General features: G+C 36.1%; 1 protein-coding gene across 1 annotated transcript; it reads right to left on the bottom strand.

The window, feature by feature from the left end:
• Positions 1–731: 731 nt before the first annotated feature.
• Positions 732–17,674, bottom strand: LOC311085881 (uncharacterized protein). The gene is made up of 9 exons (XM_084118501.1): positions 17,560–17,674; positions 17,258–17,426; positions 14,069–14,196; positions 13,765–13,965; positions 11,950–12,108; positions 6,933–7,092; positions 6,630–6,769; positions 4,037–4,252; positions 732–1,912 (listed from the first exon to the last, which is right to left on the bottom strand). Exons 1-9 carry the CDS (start codon positions 17,648–17,650, stop codon positions 1,734–1,736), a joined length of 1,443 nt encoding a protein of 480 aa, XP_083974627.1. The 5' UTR covers positions 17,651–17,674; the 3' UTR covers positions 732–1,733.
• Between the last annotated feature and the right edge of the window lie 823 nt (positions 17,675–18,497).

Below are 18,497 nucleotides of genomic sequence, written 5' to 3'. Positions count from 1 at the left end.
TCGGTTGTATAATCCCCATATTTACGACAGGAAAAAAGTAGTAGCCTACATTATAATAATGTACAAAACAATTGGGATAGCAAAAAAAATAACACAACAATATTACAGTAACGTAATGTGAGGTAGCCTAAGTTACACTGTCGACAATGCTCAAAATGGCGACAGTTTGTAAAACGAGAGCGCGAGTTCACGTAGCGGCGGTTTTAGTTAACTCGGATTTGCGTTGTTATTGACGACGGCGAATATGAGGAAATATCTCACAGCTGATTCAGAGACTTGCATGATAAAATAAGACACAAATATCTGTTAACAGTATGTGACAAAGTATTTCCAGATGTTATGTACGACATGGAATGTATGTACTTTCCCATCACGACTGTATTTTTTGCGGGTCGCTTAAACTGACAACATATGACATGAGTGAGCTCACTTCCTATACACCATTTAACTACATGAGGAAATATCTCAGCTGATTCAGAGACCTGCATAATAAAATAAGACTAACGGTATGTGACAAAGTATTTCTAGATGTTATATGTACTTTCTAATCAAGACCAGTGTGTATTTTTAGCATGTTGCTTAAATGTAAGTTTTTAATTGGCATCAACACGTGAGTGAGCTCACTTCCTGTATATCATTTAACTTGCCCTGTGTAGGTTTTGAAACATGGAAAATATTACTAAAATGAGAGAAATAATGTTTGTAGGCAGAGAATTTGACTTTAAAAGTGATTCCAGTTCAATTTATTTTTATTTGCAGTTGCAAACATGGAGATGCTTAAGTAAACATTTAAACATTAAACACTAATTATCTGAACATAAATTGTTAATAAACCATGAACAAGCATTCCAAAAACATGACCCGACACACACACACCCAGCAGGAATCAATGGAAGATTGTACAGAGAGGGATAATCAAATATTGAGCTTACATCATAACCCCGGAAAAGCCTGTTGCAAGAATTTCCAGATAACTAGACACGCCAGTCAAACAACATCTTAAATTTCACCCTCTTTCTGACCTTAAGTGCCTTTTATTGTCTAAAAAAAAATAATTTCACACTATTTAAATTTATGGCAAAGTCATTTGGCTCAAGGAAAGAGGAAAGGGAAATTTATAAAATGTGTTGACTCCTTCATGAATGCAGAATTTCTGCAACATACAGAACCCAAGTTCCATAAAATTATTCGAACACACTGAGAATGTAGTAGTTAAAGTGTCAACGTGTAATTTGCTGCATAAATAAGGCATTTTCTGGATCTGTGCATGAGAACACTGTTACAAACATTCACAGATGCTTAAACCTGAATGGTACAAAAATTGTGAAAACATCTAAACAGCATGCTGCCGGGATTCCAATTCACCAACTGATAAAATGTCAGTATTTCGTGCAAATTCCCAGGATAAAATGAATCTGACGATCTTAAAGGTGTGTAACGGCATTTCAAGATGAAAAACAAAGATATTCCCTTTTGCACAAACAAACAAAGTGAAAAAGTAATATGGCTTGGAGTCACAGAAGGTAAAATATATATTTATATAAAATGAAGTGTAAAAGGCGAGTGTAAGGAAAACAATGCTGGCACGCAAGAAGACTTTAAAGCAATCCTGATAAACACCGATCATTTTATTCCCGACCCTTGGAATATGCTGTCCACAGTAGCCGTACAATGCACAATTGTAGGAGACCAGGTCATGGAATTGCATAAGCATCAACAATCCAGCTTGTGGTTTAGTAAGCGGTCTTTGGTGGCTCCACGTAGGCGGGGTTGTAAGCTGGTTGAGTCGAGCTGTAGTTTGCCGGTGCAGTCGGTTGAGCGAAACCAGGCTGAGCTGGTGGTTGTATGGGGTACGCGGCCTGTCCACCGTCATACGCAGCCTGGCTGTAGGGAGCAGGATATCCTGGGCCTCCTGCCAACACAAACACAATTACAGTTCCTCTTTGAGTCACTGAGACACTGTTGGCACTTTTTTTAATGCAAATTAATTGTAGCAAGCTAATTTAACCCTAACTTGTTGGGGCTGAGTAAATACATACTGTTCAAAAGTTTGGAGTCTGTAAGATATAAATAATTAGTACTTTTATTCAGCAAGGGTGTATTAAATTGATCAAAAGTGACAATTAAATGCTGTCCTTTTGAACTTTCTATTCATCTTAGAATCCTGGAGAAAAAGGAAAAAAAAACTGTACCACAGCTTCCACAATATAATAAGCAGCATTTTCAACATTGATGATAATTAATGTTTCTTGATCAAATCATCATGTTAGAATAATATGAGAAATCTTAAATATGTGCTCTGAAATGGATTAAAAATACGTTTTCTTTAATTCAACCAGCCGTTGTAGCCAAATAGATTAAAACAATCTTTAATGCAAGAACTAAAAGTAAACAGTTTAAGTTGCAGGTTAACCACCACAGCCAATTAATGTATAAATTAAAGTGCTCTATATTTAATTATTTCTGTCTTAAAATGCATTAAAATAACATTTATTGGGGTTTCTTTAAAGGTAGCGTGTTTTTTCAGGAACTAGTGATGACATCATAAGAGGAACTCGCAACCCATACTCTGCTAGATTCTTACTGTATTATGGCTATTTGGAGAACGACTGAGGATGTGGGAAACCATCAAATTCTTTATGGACCACAGCCCTACAATTTTTAACCGGTCAGGCGTGAGAGAGGGGAGGAAATTGCCAGGACCCATGGCACTCAAAAGAGTTATTAATGCTTGGTGTGAGGAGAATGAGTGTTGGCCAGGTGTCCTGGTGAGTAGCTACGTTAGAGCTAGTCTAGGCTAGCCTGGTGCAAACTTAACCCGGATAATATAAGGGAACAAGCCAGTCTTTTCAAAAGTTTGCCATCATGTAGAATAGCAAGGAGGGACAACGACTGAAGACATTATTTACATACATGGTGTCAGTCCAAATCAGAGCTGTAGAGATGCACACACTGCACAGGCACCAATCGCTAGTCTCATCGACGCCTCAAACGTCATGTAATACCCTTCCTCAATCCACGCTATTTCTTACGATTTAATTAGCGATGTTTATTGTCAGAAAAGAAAAAGAGAGATCGATGTCCCCATCACTGTGTTTGTGTGGGCTATGCCACCCAATTGAATCAGCAGTGGAGAGTATGTGCTGCCGTGAGATGAACGTGTTTTGGAGTTTAGTGGAACAGCTCGACCTGCGACCGGCTGATCTGACGTGCCTGAACCCGGTGCTTATTCTCATTTCATCTCATTTCAGGCAGGATCACGGTCCCCTTGAAGTCAGCACACACGAGTATGTTTACAGTTGAGTTCAGTTACCTGTAACTCTACTAGTGAGTTCCTCTTATGACGTCACGCCCCATCTAGTGGAAGGGAGCGGGAGCGGTTAAAACCACTGTTAAAAGTATCAACTTTTCATATTATATTCAGCATTTTGGTACAAAAAACAATGGTGGGCGGTTCTTATCTTTATGTTTAATAAACACATTGCATTATTTTCGTGAAAAATTTAACCTGCAATTTACACTTTAAACAAAGTTATAACCTAAAACTAATCTGTTTTAACAGCAATAATTACCAACAATTTATTTTCCCTAAAACACCTTTTGAGTGAAAATGCAAACAGATAATTCTGAATCGATTCACTAAAACATTCTGAACTAATGCAAAGTAATAAATCATTTTTGCTACAGACGCTTTTAAACATAAGCCTTGCCTTTCACACTCATGACTCACACCAGTCATGAGACAAGACAAGACAGGATTGCAAAAACTACACATGATGAAAAGCGTGGGCTGAAACTTCACCTGTGGTGAGAACATGAAACAACTTTTACTTCCTTTTTTAAAACAAATTTTGTGGTTGAGCACCTCATTGTGCTTTTCCTCATTGTGTTGAATCTTTGTAAAACTATGTAATGATGCATAAAAAAAAGCATAATAAAATTTCGACATTCACAACATTTACCAGCAAAATCATCATGAATATTCATACTTGTCGCCCAGCCCTACAACTTTTGCTGTTCAAGCTCATTATCTTACCAGCCTCCTGATATGGGGGAGGGGGTCCCGCTACGTATGGCGGTCCCTGATATGGTGCAGTGGGCATAGGCTGCCCTCCATATCCTGGTGCCCCGCTGTACCCAAACTGAGGTGGTTTTACGGGCTGGTACGGAGGGTACTGGCTTCCGTGGACAACAGGCTGCTGAGGGTACTGTGTGGATACCACTGTAGTTGTTGTTGTTGCTCCCATAACAGCTGTTGAACAAATCAAAGGAAAAACAACATGAATAATAGATAATAGTTGATGGATGACTCACCATATTATATATATATATATATATATATATATATATATATAGGTCTGTAACAACTTCTCTGGAACCTTTCTGTCCTAATTATTATAAATGTGGGTCTCAAAGCCAACTTTGAAACACTATTTTATTTTTAAACTAAATAAGGACAGCCTGATAATGTCTGCAACTGCAATCACAGCTGCAATTCATTTCTGGTGCGGTTAAATGGCGAAATTTAAGATGCACCAGATAGCAACTTCTTGTTGTGTCTTAATCAGTAGACGGCCGTTTAAAACCTCAGCAATATATATGTATATATTGACTAAGACGATTAATCAACCAACCATTTGTTTTAAATATATATTGTGTAAATATGTTTTTCAGTTTCTACAATTTGGCATGCAAATCATTTGACATCATTTAATTGCATTACCTAAATATCATAATTATGTGGGCAACCCTGCTCTACAGATATTACCATCGACCACATCAGCTAAATGGTAAATTATATCTCTATTATGAACAAATAACCCTGAATAATATGCTGACAGAAAATAAAACCAATCCAACCTATGAAGAATAGGTCCTCCCGACAACATACTTCAAGCCTGTTAACTAAAACCCTAAAAGTTAAACATTAACTGAAATAAAATAACATTTATAACACTTTTTTCCAGCTAGTTGCCAAGGCAACATTTTCATTGTACTAAAATAACTAAAACTTAAATAAAAATTAATAAAAATAAACTATATAGACATATTTATCAAATAAACTAATAATAACAAAAACACAGCAAAATTACTAAAACCTTAAAAATCCAATAAATAAAATAAAAGTGTCGGCGCCAATAGCCCCATAGTTAAGCTTTACTGTCAAAATCTCTACTGTCCTATCAAATAAAGGCACAAAAAGACCAAAAACATAACTTGCAAAAATAAATAAATAAATAAATAAAATAAAAGTATCTGTTAAGGTCTAATTCTGTTTTGGTATCGGTTTCATTCATTGCATGTTCCAGTTTGTCCGCGTTTGTTTCCATAGTTACTCGTGAGTTTCACACCTGTTCTTAGTTCCGTTGACTATTCTGTCTGTATTTAAGCACTAAAGCCTCGTTCAGACTGTCAAACTAAATCTGGTTCCTGTGCATATCCGATTGAAATCCAATCAGATTTAGCAAGTATGAACGTAAAAAAAAAAAATCGAATGAAATGCGAACTTTACAAATCCGTTTCGAGCTACATTCATGTGGTTTGAAATCCTATTCAAATCGCATTTCTGGAAATCTGTTTCAGTCTGACCACTCTAGCAGAATATGACAATATAACGGAGACATGTTTTGAGACCGGCACAGACAGCAGCACAGAATAAAGCCACACTCCTGGTGCACTCAAAAATTTTAATTCAGGAGAGCTATGGTTTTTAGGTGCACTGTCGCTTTAAGAAGGGTACTAGCCTACATTCCCAGTTCCCAGAAAGGGAAGCCAAATCTATACTTTTGAAACAAATGTTATGAACATGACACTGCAGCTGTCTTATGTGTGTCTTGTGACAATGGTTCATCTCCTTCTATTACACATGGGCGCTCACTCTTCCTGTATGTGGTTGCAGTGGACACAGTGAGTCAGACTGGGTGGGGAATCACAGAGTGTTATTCAGTTTTTCCACTCTCAAAAGTCACATTCCAGCACTTGTTTCACAGGCTACAAGGTCAGAGAAAGTCTAAACTTGTCGAAAAAAAAGTTTTAAAACATTTCTGCCATTTTTACACACAAAAACACATCCAGGTCGTCCATATTTTGGCCCAAAATTAAATAAAAGACTTAGAATGAAATTAATATATTTAGCATAAAAAACCTCCTCATTATTATAATACATCTACACTTTGACTTTTGTTTTTTCTATATTATTATATTTATATATTATAACAGATTATTTAATAAAAACAGTATTTTTTATTAAAAAAGGTTATATTATTATAGTCTAACTAGTATAGTACACTAGACTAATATAAAATAACAGACTATATTATGATCGTGATTTTTTTTAAACTGTATTTCAGTAAAAATCATACTGTAGTACATTCATTTAAATTAGCATAAAAAGGCCAATTCAACAACAACTACCATGATGTATAAACTTTATGGACATAATGTTACAATGAATATGTCATTAATGAGTTTCAGTTTGAGAAATTGGCAAAAAAAAATTTACTGGCTTCACATTTGAATGTGGAATATGATGTCCATCAAAATATTTGGCAAGAAAGACATATCTCAAATTGGAAACATGAACAAGAATGGATACAATTATTAAAAAACATGCAAGTGTAGACACTTACGTCTGGGTTTTCTGCACATTTTGTAGATGCAGCAGCAGGGACAGACGCAGCAGACGATGAACATAATGATGAGGACCACAAGCCCAGCTACTGTCACGCCGACAGCGACATAGGTACTGTCGTTGCTATAGACATAGGAACTATTGTATAAAAAATTGTCACATAAGAAACACACTTTATTGTCACACCTTGTTTGGGGATGCTAATGGCACAGAAAGAGTTGTAAATGTGAAGCTGGTGTGCTGATATCAGAATAAAACTATGAAAACCATTATTTTTCATGAGACAAATAAGACTGCTTACAAAATGCAGTCATCTTGTTTATCCTCGGATAACTTAAAGATTGGATTGGAGCAGCAGTATCTGTCATTACACGACCCACAACAGAATTGAAAAATCCCGCAATCAATGGACGGCTTCCACGCACCACTGCTGGTGAAGTAGCCCTGGCAGTCATCATCAGCTAGACAAAGCAAAAAGATGAGAAAAAATAAGACATATTGGCCAAAAGTATCTTAAGGAATAGTTGAAAACCTTACAGAAAAGAAAACCTTGCTATCTTTTACTCAACCTCAGGTCGCTCAAAACCAAGTAGTTCTGCGCGGATTTGAGCGCTACGGCAAAAGCAACTAAAGCTACTGAATGCCTTCAGAAGACTTATATAAGGTCTATTTTATGTCTTTTTTAGAGTTTGAATAATAGGGATGTTTTGACCCAATCTCAAAAATCGGTATGGGGGCCGATTAAGCTGCTTCTTTTTTTTTTAACTGATCGATATTGGCTATCCTAAGCCCGATCCTTTATTTTACGCCAGCTGTCACGCAGTAGGTGGCGCTATGCACCTTCAAGCGGGTTTGCCAACCGCCATCAAAAGGAAAAGAAGCTCAAATATGCACTTGAGAACCAATGAGGTCTGTTCTAGCACCTCACACACACAATACGCATATTTGATGCGCACTTTTGTAACGAATCATTCTAAAGTTATTTATTTACTGTTTAGTTTTATCTGCCGTCATACTGCCTGAGACTTTATTGCCATAACACGTTGCCATGAGTTTCATCTTGCTTCGCACTTGACTGACACTGCAAGCTTCATGCTTTCTAACCTTTACTCCACTTTTTTTTTTGTTGCAATTATTATGCTTATTGTATAGATAAAATATAACTATATATCTGTAGTCCCATATTCATACGTGTGACCACTCATAACAGATGTTTACATCTACCACTGTCTTTATAATGTATGTGTGTGTGTGTAATGTATATATAAATAAAATCAATATACACACACAGACACACATTTGAGCCCCTGACAAACTCTCTGTCCACATTGGATTGATTTCAATAACTTTAATGTACTTGAGTGTCCACCAAGCACTGGGAAAATAAGTATCGGATCGGGACATGTTGGAAACATGTTGATCAAACATTCAACACACAAAATAGTTCCAAAATATTAGATAATTAGGCTAGGTTAAAAAATAACATCTTTATTTACTATAGACAATATTTGCGGAAGCAAAAAAAGGAAAACAACAACCACAAGTAGCCAACACTTGAAACCATTAAAAAACATGACGGGAAAAATCACACGTAACGTGACACATCAAAAAGATAACTTTACATGATTCAGTTTCAAGATACATCGCGATAAATCATAGAATTAAAGTTTTGACATATCATGTCGTTTGTTTGTCTGTCAGGGTTGATCCTGCTGTAACGTATACCTGACAGACATCGATTTACCCGGACAAACCGTCGACAAGAACAAAGATTAAAGGTTAATAAGAAGCCTTTTCGTTAGGTATTTTATACACTCACCGACTGTCGCCGTGAATATTCCCGAAAACAGGAGCAGAAGAACCGAGACGGTGGACGCCATTCTCCTTCAATAGCGTGTTTAGTGCGGATGTTGTAATTTGAGAAGACGCCTACAGCCCTCGATCCTGTCTTGCGGAAAGGCAGGGAAAAAGCCTAGTCCAGCCAAACTTTCAGGTTTAACTCTAAACCAGGAGACTGCTGACGTCTAGACTATAAACACGGGGTAAAAGATTAACGTTTTCCTGAAAACCATAGCCTAACGTTACACAACACATCACGCATAGACGATGTTGGACCCACAACAATGGGAATCAATGGCCGAATAACGGACCGGATTTGTGTCACAACGTGGGTCTCATAATCCATAAAATGCCCCTCCCAAACGGGATCCTTTTTGTATAAAACGAAAACGAAACTAGTTGGGGCCTAAATCTCTTATGTTTATATATATTTTACCCCACTATTTATTTTCTTTATTTGATATTTCAGGACTATTTCAAAGCAGCGTTACAGTGATAAATAAATGATGCGTTTCGGCTGAAGTCAGTTCAGTGTTGATTCAGATCCGCAGTAATCATCAATTATTAAATGAGTTCATTTAATCTGTAAAGCAGTTCTGTAAAAAAATGATGTCATCGTCCAGCTCAGTTACAGCAGCGTCAGTATTCAGATTAATATCATTGTTGAATATTAAGTGTTTGCTGACCCTCCTTCCAAACATTGCGATTGCTTACAAATTGTAGTCCATACAGATTCCAAATTACATGACAAAAAATTTTGTTAGTAAGGTAATCCATTGCATTACACATATTAGGTGATATAATTAGATTAATTTTTGCCTCATTTATCACATTAAATTGAATAGGATAATATTGTACCATATTGATATTTATAATGTAATATAATCTAATTAAAAGTACTTTTTTTTGGAATCTGATTATGTAATTGGTTACTACCCAGCACTGATGCCAAACTTTAAAACTTAAGTTACAGAAGGAAAGATGTCCCTACTTCTTTGCCTTAAAGTCCACATGAAATCAAAATTGACCATATTTACTTTGTTTGCCTAAATTGATCGTTTTGTGGTGAACAATTCATCCATGCAAGTCAATCCACACAAAAAAAAATTTGGCTTCATAATATTTAATCAAAATCTGAAAATGCCCCTCCCCTCTGCATTGGAGGACCTTCCCTGATGACGTGACGGCTTGGTTTGAGCGAGAGATGAAGAGGAGGAGCGCTAGAGTAAAACCCTGCCCTCTGTTCAATATTCCTTTTCACTGGGAAATACGTCACAACACTGGAGAAAAGTCGTTTGCAACTTCCGGTTCACGCGGACTTTAAAGGAGAACTCCGGTCAATTTTAACATTGAGCTCTTTTTTTTTTTTTTTGTAAATTTGTAGTGCTGTCAGTACAGAGAACAACGACAAAAATCGGTGTTGCCTACACCGTGTTATCCTCTTTTTAAAATTTGCACCCTGTTGACTTCAATGGGGCAAGTTTTAAACCTGCTTTTAGCCTTGTAATGACACATCAAGGATGTTAAGAGGCTAAAAGCAGGTTTAAATATTGCCCCATTTAAGTCAACATGGTGCAAATTTTAAAAAGAGGATAACACGGTGTAGTAATTTTTCAAAATAAATTTCTCAAAATAAACAGGAAAAAAAGCTAGTTGCAGGATTTATTGAATATCAAAAGGCATACAAAAACAGGAACACAGGGAGGAATAACATACTCAATATATTTTAATATATTCAGTATATTTTAATATATTCAGCATCACATTCAAAACAGTAAAAAAAAAAATCTTGCTGCTAATCTGTAAAAAATAAGGTTATTTTTATTTCACCAGTATGGGGTCCCATAAATATTCAAGAGGTGTAACTTCACCAAACATTGCATAGAAGTCCAAAATCTTTAGGTGTATTTTTCTCCAGCAGGTTTGCTGTCCGCTGTCAACTTTGAGGTTGACATTTTTTATGTTCTCCTGTAGCCTGGCAAGCCAGACCTACATCAAGATGTTAGGTCTGGCAACTCACCATAGACACGGCTCAATCCGAGGGGCGGGATAAACGGCTGTCTTTCAAATTCCCTCTGCACGCAATAGGACAGCGCTTTAACCAACCAGAGCGTTTTCCCAACAGCGGGGCTAGTTGATAGATTCAACTTTTGCCATATCTGGCCGGCAAAACTACGACCACATCTTCCTTTTTTTAAGAATGACTTAAGTGCCGTTCTTTGCTCTTTTCTCAAAGAAAAACTTAACTCCAAGTCCTCCAGAGTCGCGGACAAAGCCGATTCGAAAGACTGTTCTCCAGCAGCCGCCATTCTTTGTTTTCATGTAGCAGGAACCGACGCAACTCTGTCGTCATTATGTTAAGCCCGCCCCGCCTACTCTATACACGACATGATTGGCCTGACCAAATTTAGGTTTTTGCAGCTAGAAGGTCTATGGAGAGTTGCTAGACTACCCTGGCTGCAAAATACATTTTGCTGCCGCTAGGGTGCGTCTAGATTTCTAGGCTAGTTCTCCTGTAGAACTCCCTTTTAAGTTCCCTTTTTAAATTCCCTTTTTTTTAAGAGACAGTAAGATATTTATTTCAACAATCAAGCTTTTCACATTTCTAACACATATAGAAATATGTAAATATAAAACAGCAGTTAAACATTTACAAAATCTATAACAGCTAAAAAAAATAGGCTCCATCTCAAAAAACAATGTAATCTGAAACAATATAATCTGAAAAAAAGGAACTGTGAAAGACTGTACAAAAACATGTGGTTTTCTAATGCTTTAACAAAGGTTCCTTTAATAAAATACCTTTTCAACAGGTCGAAACAGCAAGTCAGTGAGACTCGAGACAAAATTATGGAAATTCAGCATCACTCATTGTAATTCAAATGCAAACCCTCAAATGAAAAACTCAAAATGGAAAACATTGACACTTTCTTAAAATAGAATCACAGATCCTGATAGAAAAATGGACTAAACTACAACTTAAAAATGACCACGTTTTATTTTAGATTTTAATTTTTTTTAGTATATCAAATTGTATCAAAAGATATACAATATATTACACAGTTCATTATTAGTATAATACTAGAATAATTAACATTAAAACTAGTGTAGAAACAATCTACACTCGTAAATCGCTAGTAAAACTTTCACAATTAATTACAAAGAAATGTCAAATAGAGTTAAACTGGAAATTTTGACAATTAGAAGATGGTATTTTCTTTTAAAACTTACTCCAATAATCTTTATTTTATTTACAACTTAATAAAAAATCTTTACTTTTATAGTGTGTCGCACGCAGAGCGAAACCTAAACTGAAAGGACTGATTGAAAATAAAACAGAAATAACTCTGACTATAACACATCCACTAGTCTTGTATAATCTGCATCATATCCGGGGCATTCTTACTGCCGAGTGAAAGTGCGTCAACAAACCTAAACAATCCAACAGTGACTGATGTGACAGACGCTTGTGGTTTAGTATCCGGTATTTGGTGGCTGCATGTAGGCAGGGTTATAGGCTGGCTGATTGAATGTCTCTGGGGGCGGATAAGCACTACCGGGCTGGGCAGGGGGCATCATGGGATACGTGGCCTGACTTCCGTCATATGGAGCCTGAACACTGGGATATCCAGGGCTTGCTGGAAATGCAAAAAGACACTAATTATTTTCAAGGAAAATATCAGTACATGATCTCAATCTACTAGGTAGGGGTTGCACGACTACTGATTTCTCCCAGTCAAAACAATAGTTAGTTGAGTACCTGTGGTAAAAAAAAGACAAAAACAAGTGCTAACAAGGGTTTCAGAAGGGTGCTTGCGGACAACCCCTTTGCTGCCGATATGCGCCTTTGATGCACACTTTTGCCGAGTCCGCACTGAAGTGAGCTCCACAGAAGACAGTCATAGCGGTTTTACGTTGCAAAAGTGCAAACTCGTAGGAAGGGTGTTAAGGGTGCCATTTTGGACAGGGCCATTATAAACTTAGCTTCCGCATCTTTGATGTCAAACAATATGTGGATATTAATGAAATTCATTTTTACAGTTAGCCTAGGGGTATTATACAACATTCGCATCCTCATATAACATTTCACAGGACTACAACAGTAAAAACAATAACTACTCGAATCATTTCGATTTTTACTTGAATGGTTCAATATAGTTTATATTAGAATAAGACAAAATGCATGTAGTCTATTTTCTGTCATCGACCTCCTGCCACAAACTGGCTGCGTCTGAAATCGCATACTAGGTACTTATTTTGAATAAAAGTATGTTCTGTATCGTATGAATTTGTGTAGCTATGAATGTAATCCGGACGTACTACATTCGCCATGTTGTCATTATGCAGTCGTGGCCTAATGGTTAGAGAGTCAGACATGTAACCTGAAGTTGCGGGATCGAGTCTCAATACCAGCAGGAAATGACTGAAGTGCCCTTGAGCGAGGCACCTAACCCCCAATCGCTCCCCGGCTGCTCTGGGTGTGTGTGTCCACAGTTTGCAGTGTGTGTGTGTTTACTACTCACTACTCCTAATGTGTGTGCACTAACTTGGATAGGTTAAATGGAGAGGACATATTCTGAGTATGGGTCTCATACTTCACATGTCACTTTCACTCACTTCATTATCATGTGATCTACCGTTCACAAATCCTCTCCCCTGGTCTCATGGGATAGTAAACTGTCCATCATACATACTCGACATACTTTTTTTGTCAAATACTGTTTTCCGCCTGCTATTTAAGTATGAGATTTCAGACACAGTAACTCTCTTTGAGCATTCGCATTCATGGCTTGCTGGTTTGCTTTTAGTGAATAAAAACAAGCGCGTCGTTATGGTTATTGTCCGCTCAAGTTTTCGATAGCTTCTGTTCAGTGAATGCCATCTCTAGTACAGGGGTGCAAACTCAGCTCTATGCTGCGTGGACGCCATGTCGTAATGAACATAAATAAAGTTCTGTATGCTTTCGAATCTCGCTGTATTTGGATGTCATACACCGATCGGTCTGCACAGCGGCACTTCAAGTCAAACACACACCTTAAATCTGCGGTGGTCAGGAGGTACAGCGGCCACATGCTACAACTCGTAGCTCTGAGAAAATGACCAGTTTACACGTTGTAATTACAAGTTCTACATGTACGTGAAGGCTTTTTATAGTTCAGAATCATTACGGTAATTACGACATGGCGTGAACGCACCTTTAGCTTCAACCCTTCAGGCTAATTTTGAAAACTACAGGTATGTGTGTGTTGGAGCAGGGTTGGAAGTTTTTCTCCCCTGCTGCTAGGTCTTCTCACCGGCTATGTGGTATGGGGGTGGGGGTCCAGGTGCGTATGGCTGTCCGTGATATGGTCCCGTCTGCATAGGCTGAGCGCCGTAGCCCGGTTGGGTCGGCACAGGCTGGTATGGTGGATACTGAGCTGGCTGCATGACAGGCTGCTGCTGCTGCTGAATGCTTTGCGTATTCATGACTGTGGTTATGTGTGTTCCTGACACAGCTGTGGGAAAAACAAGACAGAAAAAAATATATAATTCTTATCATTTTACTGCCAGCCTAAATAATGTAACATTGTAACGTTCTATTGACACTAAAACACTTACATCTCTGTGTTCTGCACATTTTATAGATACAGCAGCTACAGCATAAGACAAAGAACGCAGCGGATGCGACCAGACTCAAAATTGTCCTTGAAAGAATGGCCTGGGCACTGTTTTGGCTGCTGGACAGACTATGACAAAATATGAAGCAACAAGCATTAAAAATCTTTGAAATCGTATTTATATTACATTAAATATTACATTAAAATTCCCTTCTACACTCTCTATAAGCAACTTAGCTCACAATACTTTTGAGATACAAAGTTATTATATATAAAAAAATGAGTGCGTTTAATGTGCGCACTAGTTATGTGCATTTGAATCAAAAAAAAAATATATATATATATATATATATTTTTTTTTTTTCTTTCAACTAAAACATTTGTTTTTATAACAAACAGTTTTTATTTGGTCCGGCCTTTTCTTGCCTTGGACACCCTGTTAATCCCCTCAACAAAAAATGTGTAATATTGCATCATGCTTCTTCTCTCTTGCCTCATTCGTCTTTTAATTGACTTTATAAATGTGAACGCAACAAGCTTTCGCAGCCAAACGTTACGTTCTTTGTTCTTTTATTATCAAGCAAAGCATTTTCCCACCTTGCACTACACAAAGTGGCTGTTAAAATTGTATCGTGTATGGCAAGCCGTTTTAACTTTTATTCATTTCCAGGATATGAATCCTTGATATCAACAATTAAATTTTCACTAGTTAAAATTATAATTCTTGATATCAGGAATAATGTTTCTACTAGTAACAATGGCAATTTTTGACATCAGGAATTACATTTCAACTAGTAACAATGCTAATTCTTGATATCAGAATTTACATTTTCACTAGTTAAAATGATAATTCTTGATATTAACAATTGAATTTCAACTAGTAAAAACTATAATTCTTGATATTAACAATTTATATCCTGGGAATGGCAATAGGCAAGCCGATTTGACTTTTAATCATTCGCAGGATATGAATTCTTGATATCAACAACTAAATTTTCACTAGTTAAAATGATTTTTATTGATATCAGGAATTAGATTTCTACTAGTAACAATGGCTATTTTTGATATCAGGAATTACATTTCCACTAGTAACAATGCTAATTCTTGATATCAGAATTTACATTTTCACTAGTTAAAATGATAATTCTTGATATCAACAACTGAATTTCAACTAGTAAAAACTATAATTGTTGATATCTGTAATTGTATTTTCACTAGTGAAATGTCACCATAGGCTGCCATTCAAAATCAATTGTTGATATCAAGAATTGATTTCTTACTAGTTAAAATTCCAGTTTCACATATCAGAAATACAATTCTTACTAGTAAAAACCTTTATTTTTGATATCAAGAATTCAATTGTCACTAGTTGAAATGTCTATTCTTGATATCAACAATTGAATTGCTACTAGTAACAATGTTCATTTTTGATATCAATAATTCCATTTTCACTAGTGACAATGTTAATTTCTGATATCATGAATGTGATTGTTACTAGTAAGAAAGCCATTTTAGAGATCTGAAATTATATTGATATCAGAAATACATTTTCAGATATCAAAAATTAACATTGTTACTAGTAGCAATTCAATTGTTGATATCAAGAATAGACCTTTCAACTAGTGACAATTGAGTTATTGATATCAGGAATTTGCATTTTTACTAGTAACAATGTAATTCTTGATATCAACAATTAAATTCTTGATATCAACAATTCAATTCTTGATATCAACAATTCAATTCTTGATATCAACAATTCAATTCTTGATATCAACAATTCAATTCTTGATATCAACAATTGATTTTGAATGGCAGCCTATGGTGACATTTCACTAGTGAAAATATAATTCTTGATATCAAAAATGTAATTGTTGATATCAAGAATTAAATTGTTGATATCAACAATTACATTTTTGATATCAAGAATTATATTGTTGATATCAAGAATTGAATTGTTGATATCAAGAATTAAATTGTTGATATCAAGAGAATTGAATTGTTGATATCAAGAATTAAATTCTTGATATCAAGAATTCATATCCTACATGTGTTTTAAATGTTAAAAGGGCGACAAAACTATTACAGATATCAAAAATTGATTTCTTACTGGTTAAAATTCTGAATACACATATCAGAAATACAATTCTTACTAGTAAAAACCTTTATTTTTGATATCAAGAATTCAATTGTCACTAGTTGAAATGTCTATTCTTGATATCAACAATTGAATTGCTACTAGTAACAATGTTCATTTTTGATATCAATAATTCCATTTTCACTAGTGACAATGTTAATTTCTGATATCATGAATGTGATTGTTACTAGTAAGAAAGCCATTTTAGAGATCTGAAATAATATTGATGTCAGAAATACATTTTCAGATATCAAAAATTAACATTGTTACTAGTAGCAATTAAATTGTTGATATCAAGAATAGACATTTCAACTAGTGACAATTGAATTATTGATATCAGTAATTGCCATTTTTACTAGTAACAATGTAATTCTTGATATCAACAATTATATTTCTACTAGTAAGAAATCAATTCTTGATATCAACAATTGATTTTGAATGGCAGCCTATGGTGACATTTCACTAGTGAAAATACAATTGTTGATATCAAGAATTCAATTGTTGATATCAAGAATTATATTTTTGATATCAAGAATTAAATTGTTGATATCAAGAATTCAATTGTTGATATCAAGAATTACATTTTTGATATCAAGAATTACATTTTTGATATCAAAAAATGTAATTGTTGATATCAAAAATGTAATTCTTGATATCAACAATTCATATCCCGGAAATGAATAAAAGTTAAAACGGCTTGCCATAATCGTGTCAATCTGTGGGAATTCCTCTGTAGGAAACGATGGGTGGAGCTACACACGGAGAGACAAAGCCTCAAGTAACACACATCGCAAAAACATTACAAAAAAGTTAATTTGATTAGGTTGCAGGTTTGAGATTAACCTCGACAATTAGATACACACCAAATATTTCAGAAAGAAATCGGACTTTGTTCACTGATTTATCAGTTAGGCTAACAGTTACAGATCATGAGGGAGAAATGAAAAGCATAGCTGACCCAAAACATGAAATCAAATTTTCTCTCCTTTTGTGGAAAAGGACTTTTGGGTCTAAAAGACATTTGAATTAAGACAGAATAGAATTAAAATGTCTTACACATTGCACACGTCTTGATCGGTTAACCTTGAATCAGAACTGGAGCAGCAGTATCTGTTGTCGCAAGACCCACAGCAGTGCTGCCCGTTCTGGCATTTTGTAAAGGGCTTGTTCTCGTTACTGCTGGTGGTGTAGCTTCTACAGTCACGGTCATCGTCATCCCCAAAACCTTAAAGAACAGGGGAAAGGTGACACATTTTATACAAAACAAACAACCGATAAATTCGAAAGTATCAAAATGTATTTATTTATTGTATGTAAACCGCCCAAAAACAAATTTAAAGTTTTTCTTTAGAACTAACCGACTGTGAATAAACCCGCAAACAGGAAGTTCAGGAACAGAAGAACCGCGACAGTGGAGACCATAGCTCTTCTTCTGATACTATGATACATACAGTCGGCATCTAGTCATAGTTGGGGGCGTGGCGAGGGTGGAGTCGGCGTGGGGGAAAACACTGCGAACATCGTGTGTGTATTTGAATGACAAAAATGTGGTATTGCGAGTCAAGTCAAGTCATCTTCATTTATATAGCGCTTTTAACATTGTAGATTGTTTCAAAGCAGCTTTACAGAGATAAACGTATAATTTAAGATTGTTTTGGCTTTATAGCGGTTCTTTAATAAAGTTATTTTCCAGCTAAAGTTAGTTTTGATTGATTCGCTTCCGTCGCAACAATCAGAATTGGTTCTAGTTATGTGCGTTTGAATCATAGACTGGTTTGAATATATGTGCGCAGGTTTGTAATTCCCTACAAACCAAGCCTAAACAAAGTACTGGTGTTTCCTTATGATTTTGATAGGCTACATAATTTTATTTTATTTTACCAATTCGGGGTAGATACGCAAATTGAGTTTTCCCGACGACGCTTTATCTGTAGAGTGGTAAAGGGATCCTCCTAGTTGGCACTTCAGCACTGCGTTGTCATCGGGTCCAGGCGAAGGTCCTTCATCAGATCTGGATATGGCCTGGATCCGGCAGGCTGCGTGAAAACCTCGGGATAAACAAGACACTAAAATTAGCATAGATGCCATTCTTCTCATGATGTAACGAGTACATCAGGATTTATGGGAAGTGTTCCCGGTTCCAGCTGACCTAATCTATGCAGCCTAACATTGAATTGTATAAGTCTTAAAGTCTATAATGTATTGTGAATGCTAGGTCAAAGAGATGTCTTTAATCTAGCTTTGAACTGACAGAGTGTGTCTGCTTCCCGGACAATGTTAGGAAGATTGTTCCAAA

This window comes from Abramis brama (genome assembly GCF_963993115.1).
Source record: "Abramis brama genome assembly, chromosome: 6".
NCBI lineage: Eukaryota > Metazoa > Chordata > Actinopteri > Cypriniformes > Leuciscidae > Abramis > Abramis brama.
Note: the sequence above shows the minus strand (reverse complement) of the source record. Positions and strands in the feature narration are given on the sequence as shown.